Source organism: Phaseolus vulgaris, chromosome 11, assembly GCF_051622355.1.
Source record: "Phaseolus vulgaris cultivar YP4 chromosome 11, ASM5162235v1, whole genome shotgun sequence".
Lineage (NCBI taxonomy): Eukaryota > Viridiplantae > Streptophyta > Magnoliopsida > Fabales > Fabaceae > Phaseolus > Phaseolus vulgaris.
The window spans coordinates 47,169,042-47,179,143 of NC_143508.1; the positions used below are offsets into that span (position 1 = coordinate 47,169,042).

At 30.3% G+C, this 10,102-nt stretch overlaps 1 protein-coding gene across 12 annotated transcripts in view; it reads right to left on the minus strand.

Moving 5' to 3' along the window:
* LOC137829461 (ARM repeat superfamily protein) overlaps positions 1-3,308 on the minus strand; it is a 38,908-nt gene extending 35,600 nt beyond the window's left edge. For all 12 annotated transcript variants that reach the window (XR_016517228.1, XR_016517229.1, XR_016517230.1 and 9 more), the window contains exons 1-7: positions 2,912-3,308; positions 2,602-2,697; positions 2,335-2,516; positions 1,113-1,380; positions 964-1,031; positions 773-842; positions 321-686 (exon numbers count right to left, since the gene is read on the minus strand). Coding sequence is in view for 2 of the 12 variants with exons in the window: in XM_068636266.2 (XP_068492367.2) it covers positions 321-686; positions 773-842; positions 964-1,031; positions 1,113-1,380; positions 2,335-2,516; positions 2,602-2,697; positions 2,912-3,103 (1,242 nt within the window). In the remaining 10 variants the exon portion in view is untranslated. The remainder of the gene's footprint in view (positions 1-320; positions 687-772; positions 843-963; positions 1,032-1,112; positions 1,381-2,334; positions 2,517-2,601; positions 2,698-2,911) is intronic.
* Positions 3,309-10,102: the final 6,794 nt, after the last annotated feature.

Below are 10,102 nucleotides of genomic sequence, written 5' to 3' on the forward strand. Positions count from 1 at the left end.
ATCTTCAGTCCATTTTATATGTCTCCTCTCAAGACAACCTTGCAAACCTTCTAATGAAGGGGCTGAATAGCAACAATTTTGACAGGATTGTTTCCAAGGTAGGAATGGAAAATACATATTCAGCAGTCATATTTTATTACTTCCATAGCAACAACAATGAGATAATGGGGAAGTTGATGACCAAATGGTAAAGTTAATGGTTCTAATTCCTTCAAAACTACATCATCACCAACTCGTTACTCACTTATTCTAGACTTTTGACAATTTAAATTTCAAGCAAATCTCAAATAAGAAATTATGAGACAGTTTTGAAAATTTACCTGTATGCAAGTTATGGCAGCTACTCTAACCCTAGAGTTCTGCACTCTGCCACTATCATTAGCTGATCCATCTCCATCACTAAACTCTGAATCTGAAGACGTAACATTAATAGTAGAAGACTCACTATCTGACATATATTGGGAATGCCTAACACTACTGTGTTTTACATTCAAGCAGTCCCTTTTGCGCAAGTGTGGAGGCCTATATGTACCATGATCTGATTTTTTTAGTAGTTCCCTGCTTGCCTTGGGACTCATACTATTAAGCTCCTTCTCCTTGTGACCAACAAGTAAAGAAGTACCTAGTGTTCTACCAGAAAGGCCATAAACTATGAACATTCGCAGAACAGCAACAAAAACTGACACCTAGAGGAAAAATAAAACAAGTCACAGTGATTAGGGTGTAACATATTTCTTTATTCTTTTATTAAAATAAAAATGTCTTAACTTACATGATCTGAAACTGCACATTTTGGATCAATAAGGATCAGATGTAGACAGCACAGAAAAGATTCATAAAACCTACAGAAAAGATGCATGTGACTTGTAGCAAAATATACAAATGATGACATATGGCCAAAGTATGAACCACGCAAGAGTTTCATCATTGACTTCTAATAAGTTCGTACAACACACAGGTTACCTGGACATAACACTATCTTCCACAACAGGGGATTTTAATGCCAAGACATCCATTGTTTTCCTGAACACCTGTTTCAAAAGAGACTTTCAAACAAATTTCTACAACTAATATAGTTTTACAAAAAAAAGAAATGCAGAATTATCATATACCTCAAGAATTGATCTCCAAATGTCAACAGGCAAGGATGACCCAGCTCTTGAGATTGCTTCACTGAGCATCTCAAAAGCCACTGTCTGTAATTCACTGGAACTTCTTTCAATAGAAAATCTCATATTAATTCTAGTAGATTTTTCTTTACAAATTGAATGAGGCATCCAAAATGACACACCATGAGAGCAAATGATAACGTCAAGTAAAAATTTAACCAGCATAACATCTTCAGATTGCAACCATCTTCGATGAGATATAATAATAAATCTGGAGAGTTAGCAGATTTTGAAGTGTCAATTAAAAGTATCATTTACTAAAGCAAAAAAGTTGAGAGTACTAACAGTAAAAGCAGCAAAATAACGAAACATGTTAATAGTGTAAACACAAATTTTGGAACAACATTTAGCCATTTCAAGCAATAGAGATCAACATATGTTATTAAATAAACACAATTTTATCATTCATATTTAAAAACATAAAATGACAGAACGCGTTAAAATACATACACCAGAAACTTGGAAAACTGCAAACTACAGAAGCATATTCATAGGATTTAAAATATATTATGAATTGATACATTATCACTTTGAAAAAACCTTAAAGAAAATAAAATCCCACGCGAAGTTCTAGAGACTATCACAAGGCACCTCCAAACCCTTGGGGTGTAGATCTAAACCCCATTCAAGGATGGTACCCTGGCTACAAGGTGGTTCCAGTAGGGGATTTGAACCATATACTAAAAAGCAAAGTCTGTGCACTCAAGAACTTAGGTTGTCAGCATAGCCCAGGTTCATAACTAGCAATTAATAAATAATAATATCCTATTAGGATAAATAAAAGAAATAAAGCACAATGACCACAATCCACAGTTTATGTAAACTAAAATGTAGAAAACAAAACTTACTACTGTCATTTTAAATAATAGAATACATAATTCAACATTGCTGAAGAGAAAAAGAAAAGTCACGTTTTATCTTTATCAAATATAATAGAAAAGCAAAAAGGTATCGGATAAAAATAATAAAATACATAATCTCAAGATTTTCAAATAGGTAGGTAAAAATTAGAGAAGAGACGGTATTAATCAGAAAACATGTTGTGTCTACTATGCTTTTCAAGTAAAAGCATTACTACAGCCTAACAATTCCAAAAGTGGACGTATGTAAAGTGCCTAGGCAAGATTACATCATGCATCAATTCCTTTTCAGAGAACGAGCGAACCTGACAGCCTGTAAGCACTCAATGGCAGGAATTATTGTAGTAGTACTGCAAATTCCACTTATATCGCCATTGGTAGCAACGTTTCTAAGAAAAAGATTCAGCATCTTCCCGAAACAATTAAGCACACTACTATAAGAGGAGAAATTTAAATCGAACGAGACACATCGACATATATCATGAATCTGCGATAAGAACACGAGCAACAAAATCACTTAAAAAAAACGTCAACAATGCCAAGGTTTATACAAGGCCAAGGAAAACACATACCAGGCGTGATGTCTGTGCATAAATACGAGTACAATCTTCTTCATCTGAAGAAGTTGCAGCAACCAATTCCATCATAAACAAAATGTCGGACAAAACCTTGGAGAAAAAAAATTAAACAACAAATCAGGTGTACATTTATAACAAGTCAGAAGAGAGCCAGCAATTCAAAGCATGTTTGCAAAACCAAAAAAAGCACGCCTATAATGTGGAAAAACTAGAAAGCTAGAACTACTTTCCGTCATGAGTTTCCAAACACGCTCTAAATTCTCGCAAGCATTTACGTAAAAGTGAAGACGGAGGGAGAAGATACCTCGTGAGAGGGAAGTTCAACCGCGGCCGAAACCAAAGCTTTTGAGTGAGAGAGAATGAGATTGTCGAGCAATTGCACATTGGAATTGCGAGAAGGAATGGTTAGGGTTTCATCCCTCAGTGTTAAAAACGCAGTTCTCCACGACCTAACCAACGACGTCGGTGCCGCTGCGCCAAATCCCGTTCCCGCCATGGAAGAAATGGCGATCAACGAATAGCGTTTTTAAGTTTTTACTCAATCATCACTTCTGACTTAGGTGGAAATCGATTCAACGAACACCTGCGACTGTTGTGAAGATTTAGACAGAAATGGCAGTGGAAAGGGGAGCACACAGTAACACCAAAGTCTTGCCAGCTTCCGATTATTGGCCTCCGGTTTCATCAACATTTGTAAAAATAATTTTTATTTCTTTTATATATATATATATATATATATATATCAAAATAATTAAATACCTTCTTTTTAAGTTATATAATTTTTTTCATAACTACTTTTACAAAATTATATTATTTTTCTTTTTCTAATTACTTACTAATAAAAATAATAAAACTATTAAATTATAAAAAATATGTATGTTTTAGTATAATAAAGATATATTTTTAGCGAATATTTCAAATGTTCAATTTCAAAAACAAATCATTTCTAAACTTAATTAATAAATAAGGGTAGTTTCTTCCTGCACCCCTACATTTTTCTTCCTGCACCCCACAATTTTATAAATTCCGAAATTGACCCCCACAATTTTGGGATCTGGGATTGTACTACGAATTCATCAATCCGGAAGTGAATCATGTTGCATTCTGGATGAGGGGTGTTCCGGAAGCAAAATTTGTATAAATTATTGATTTCTGGATTGCTGAATCCGAAAGCTTAATTTCTATTACGGATTGGGGATTGGTTAATCCGAAATGATTTTTTTCAATTATGGATTTCTGAATCCAGAATGCATATTTTGAATTACGGATTGGTGGATCCAGAATGATTTTTTCAATTATGGATGTTTTGCATTTTTTAATTTTGGATTAATACTATCATTCATGTACTACCATAAGCATCAATATGAGAGATTACCGGATGCGTCAATCCAAAAATGTACCGGAAGCGTCAATTTGAAAATTTACCGGATTTCATAATCCGGAATACAAAAAGAAAAAATGTACAGTTTATATGGGACAGTTTTATCTTTGTACAACCTTATGGGGTGCAGGAAGAAAAATGTAGGAGTGCAGGAAGAAACTGCCAAAAATAAGTAGCGAGCTTCAAATTTATTTCGGGTGCAGTTAAAACACTAGTACACCCCATACACGAATTTCTCTTTCTTTTTCTATTTTGAAATTATAGTACAAAATGAATGAGGACACTGATATAAAAGATAAAAATAAAAAAAAATATAGTGAAATGAAAAAGTGGAAAAGAAATAACAAACAATAATATATATACATATTTTTAAAATTATAAAAAGACATAACAAAAAATATTAAAACATTCCTGATTTTATGAGCTATTTCTTCTTACATTTCCATAGTTTTTTCGTACACCTCTATAGGTTCTGAAATGTCAAAGTTATCTCTTATAATTTTGTGAAAAAAAAATGAATTGAGTGATTGAAAAGTTTAAATTATACAATTCGGAAATTAATAAATTTGAGTGTTGTATTAATCCAGAGTTATTTATTTTTAAAGTTGTTTATCATTCGATATTGTACCAATGGAAATGTATTTTAATATGGTATAATTCATGTGTTTTAGATTACATAATTTGTATTATTTTTTATTTCTGAATTGGTTAATTTAGAATTAGTTTTGTGAGTTCCAATTTGTTTTACATTGAAGTTTTGATCCCGAACTTGTTTTAATACATAAGTGAAATAAAGTTTTGATCCCGAACTTATTCTACAATCGAGAACTAGTGAAAATCATACCAAATGATTCCAAATCTGAGATAAAAATATTAATTATTTTATTGTGTATTTGCTGGTAAAATTATCAAAAAGGTAGAATTCCTGGTTTTTTTTTTACTCGAATATGTTAACTTTTTTTTTTTTATAAATTTACCGAATTTGTTTTCAGCAGAAAGACATGTCATGTGTAAGGTAATAGGTTTTAGTATCGGTATTCACTTTTAACCCACCTATCTATTATGAGACTTCGTGTCCACAGTTTGCCTAATTTTTATATTAACATACTTATCCATTACTCATCCATAATAAATAAAAGGAGAAATTAAAAAAGGTATTAGAGGTTTCTCTACATGCTATACAATGGGAATAGCTTCAAGTTTATCTTTTAATAAATAAAAATTAATTTTTATTTAATAAATTAAGTAATTTAACGAGTTCTATCTACACCAAAATAACTAAAATACTTCTTTACTGTTATACCATATGATTTTAGAGAAAAAATAAGAAAGAAGGAGAGAAAAAGAGAATAAAGTATTTTGATAGATTTCTTCACATTATAAAATGTAATAGTAAGAGAATCAAAAAGTAATTAAGGTCAATTAATAATCATAATGAAATGTATAACATCATAAAAAACATTTATAACATCATAAAAATCATTTGTAACAACACAAAAATCATTCATAATGGCATAAAAATATAACACTCTTCCTTGTATGTTTATTTATTGAAAGATGTGTCTTTTTAAAACTTTAAACCTTATGACATAACTACCCACTAAAGAAAAAAGAGTACTCAAACCTGAGGAGGAGTATATCAACATGAAATAGACTCACACTTTAGGGGGAGACTTTAGGAATCCAAGTGTGAGTTTAAGTTTCATATTGAGTAAAATTAAGAAAGTTGAGCAACATACAAGGAAGAAGACCTATAAACTCATTGTCTTAAGGTTTTAGATAGAAGGTGATGTCTTAATCTCTTGTATGGGTTGAATCATTAGTGTCGAATAACCCTCGTGAATTTCCCTTCTAAAGACCCAACAATGGAGCAACAACTGAAGAAAATGCTAGTGTTGTGTATGTCGAACAATGCATAAGCCTTGATTTTAGGTACCCATGTGTATGTTTCAAAGATTATCTTCTTTTAAAATAAATATTATTCCAAGTTGGTTTAGAAGAATAAGTATTGTGTTTGAATCCTTTTAGTTGGGAATGTTAGACTTGAAGAATTGACTCAAACCTCAAGAAAAGTTGTTTAGATGTTGATGTTGTAAATGTTTTGAGTATTTTAGCTTTTATTGCATGTTTTTATAAGTCTTTTCACAAGGTTTTAAGTTCAACACACAACCTATATAAAATTAATTAAAAGATAATTGTTTTTGAAAAGTTAAAGACACGAGAAAAATGTTTTGCAGCTATGTTAATGGATTAAGATTTTAAATAATCATTTTTTTTATTTGACTGACTAAAACAGGCAACAAAATTATTTGTTTTCAATTTTCTGAAAAATTAACTGATTCAAATCTTGCATAATTTATTAATTTCATTTTTTAAATCTACAAAGCTGAAATAAATATTAAACAGAAGCATTGTAACTATTCTTTAAATTTTAATAAGCATAATCAATTACTAACTTGAAATAATCGATAAATGCGCTTGAACTTGTTTTAAATTAGTATTTTCTGAATTATATAATACAATCTTGGTCCCACTCTTTTATCAATCTTGATTTTCTAATTAATTGAAATTACTTTTACAAATTAGTAATTTTTTTAAAGAACTTGAATAAAAGGTAAATTTTTTTCAAAAAATATTTAAAATCAATTCACCTCCCTCTTTTTAGCTAAGCTTCATTCTCTTAAAGCGGTTTTCTATTCTCATATAGTTGTAACTAAAAGCAATGTTATATCACTTTCACTAATGTAAATAAAATGTCATGTATTAACTTCAAATAAATGGAGAAAAGTATATTATGTCTCTAACTTTGTATAAAATATCATAAAAAAATTGATGACTTGTGAAAAGTGGTATTTTTTTTATGAAACAATGATTTTCAATTTGACAAACTTTATCTATAGTGCCTCTATAATTATCTTAGACATTGGGATTTCTAGATTTTCCTCTTGTGGAGTTAAGAATTGAGAAGAAATGTGTACTTATAACTCCTTTAGTGGGTAAGAATTTTCTAATTAGAAGTAGAAAGGCTTTTCTATATTTCTCACTATGGTTCAAATGTAATGTTATTTAGTGTTATTGTTTGGTATGCTTATAACATTGTGACTATATATTTATTTAGCTAAGTGCACCATAATAAAAGCCTTAGTGATGTTGTAACTCCAATTTCATGGAATCCCTTGGTTCAAGGGCAAGCAATAGAAGGAAGCTAGATCTTTAATAAGGTGAGCGTAATAGATTAGTGATAAATATAATCACAAAGCTTGAAGCTTAGATAGAAAGAAGAATTATATGAAAAATGGCAAGTCATTACACCGAAGTTCAACATGTTTCCATTCTCTCACCAATCCCCAAGTTGATTTGCTAAACAAAGGACTTGGTGATTTGTAGTTGGTTTAATAAGAGAAATTTTATCTTATTGTCTTGTTTATTCAACTTGTTTGAGTAAACCCTGTCTTTTTTTCCTAAAGGCACTTTGCCACTTCTTTTTTCGTAGCTTAAAAAACATCCCTTTCTATCTATTATGTATTTAGATATGGTATTTCTTATTTACGCAAATAAATCTATCAAATAATGGGAAGGATAGACTCTACCAAGTAAAGCAACTCCAACTTTTTAATACTCCAGATGTGTGTTAAAAAGAGAGTTTTCATAATAATAAACACTAACTGAGTTAGTAAGATGTGTGTATGTTATGTTTTATGAACCTTCTAATATTTGTTTTGTACAAGTTGTCAGTTATCAAACTATCCAAAGGTTACTATCAATGTTAGACGATCTATTAGCTTTTACATTTTAAGGTTAAACACATTATGTAACCAAAGTTGTAATCATAAATTATTTATAAAGATAAAAGGAATCATGTTTGGTAACATTGAAAGTGCATAGATGTTGTAAATGACTAAACGTGAAATGTTTTATACCAAAAAGTTATATTCTACAACATTTATACTAAAAAGTAAAAATGGAAACAAAAGAAATAAGTGAATTGCAATATAATTGAATCATGCCTTTATTACTTGTTTTTGAAATGTTTCTTTAAGAATAGAAGATAGACTTCATTAAAGCTTTCCTTTTAAATCTTTCAGTCAACCTACACCGCATGATCCACGAAGTTTGAAAACATGACTAAATAATATCTTATCAAAGTAAATATTGAAGCAACGATCATATTCAAAGACTTATATGTGAAATCAAGGAAAAATACAAGAACAAAGGGTTGAATTGTGTTTTTGAAAAGTTTTAAGCACTTTTACAATACTGTCTAAAATAGAATATTGAAATCATAGTTTTATATGTTCAGTGATCAATTAATGATATTTGCCTATGATGAAATATGTTAGATGAAACTTTTCAATTTAACTTGTTTACTTATGTTATTTAAGTAATTTCTTAATAGTAATTTTGTCTAATCAAGCATTATATACACAACTTTAGTACTTAACGGATTTATTAGTTTAAACGTTTTATTGCATGTGTTCTTCGACCAACTTTACTTCTTCATTAGTGAAGATATAAATTATAATAAATATGGAGAAATAGAGATAGAGAGAACATACACATAGTATTTTAATACTGGTTCGTCTGCCGCAATATACTACATCTAATTCTCAATCAACAAATTGAGTTCCACTAAACAAACTAATGTTGTGAAGAACAATGTGAGTATTCTTTGGGCTTGTAGCCACTTCTAACTAACCCCTTAAGTATTATTGAGACAAGTATTAATGAGTATTCTTTCAGCTTGCAGCTACTTCTAACTGACCCTGTTCAAGTATTTTTTTTCACAAGTCACTTTTGACTCAACTAAGTATTCTTTAACAAGTCAATCCCAACTTAATAAGTATTCTTTTAGCTCCCAACTTGTTCAAGTATTCCTTTTACAAGACACTTATGGCTTAACCAAGTATTCTTTCACAAAACATTAGTGAAGATATAAATTATAATAAATATGGAGAAATAGAGATAGAGAGAACATACACATAGTATTTTAATACTGGTTCGTCTGCCGCAATATACTACATCTAATTCTCAATCAACAAATTGAGTTCCACTAAACAAACTAATGTTGTGAAGAACAATGTGAGTATTCTTTGGGCTTGTAGCCACTTCTAACTAACCCCTTAAGTATTATTGAGACAAGTATTAATGAGTATTCTTTCAGCTTGCAGCTACTTCTAACTGACCCTGTTCAAGTATTTTTTTTCACAAGTCACTTTTGACTCAACTAAGTATTCTTTAACAAGTCAATCCCAACTTAATAAGTATTCTTTTAGCTCCCAACTTGTTCAAGTATTCCTTTTACAAGACACTTATGGCTTAACCAAGTATTCTTTCACAAAACATTATTCGCTTAATGAGTGTTTTTAAAAAACAGTCACTTTTGACTAAGATGTAAAAGTTACATAAGTGGTTATCAATCAATCACTAACTTTTTCTTACTAGAGATATTGATCCTTTATTAGCATGTATAAGATTGATACCCTTCTTCTTCTAACTTGTTGAAATGAACACTAACAATGTTTTTCTTAAAGTTGTTTGTTGGCTCAAAAAATTTACCACTGTTTTTGTACAATACTACATTGTATACTTTTTTCTTTTTATCAAAATAAAATTTGGTGTGTTGTTGGAGATTTCAATGCAGTTAGAAAACCATAAGAGATGAAATTTGTAAGTAGATTGTGATCAAATAAATCTGAGATTGAAAATTTTAACCTCTTTATAGAAGAGATGGATTTATTTGACATTCATATGATTGGGCGAAGGTATACTTGGTATAGACCCAACCGTTCAGCTAAAAGTAAAATTGATAGGTGCTTAGTTACCCAGGAATGACTCCAAATTTGGAAAGACAGTAAACAATATGCTTTGGATAGATCGGTTTCTAATAATTGTGCACTAATTCTCACAAGCAAATTTTTAGATTGGGGGCCTAGACCTTTTAGAACCTTTTACAAGTCCATTTTACTAAGTACACTTCCTCTTATGCTATGTAAACATACTGTAGCCTATTTTGCTATTTGGACCTTAAAAGTGAGTCCAAATTATTTACAAGCATGTTTTTGTCTTTTAAGAAGAACATAGGAAAGAATAGTTGATGTTCTGGTTTATGCCAAG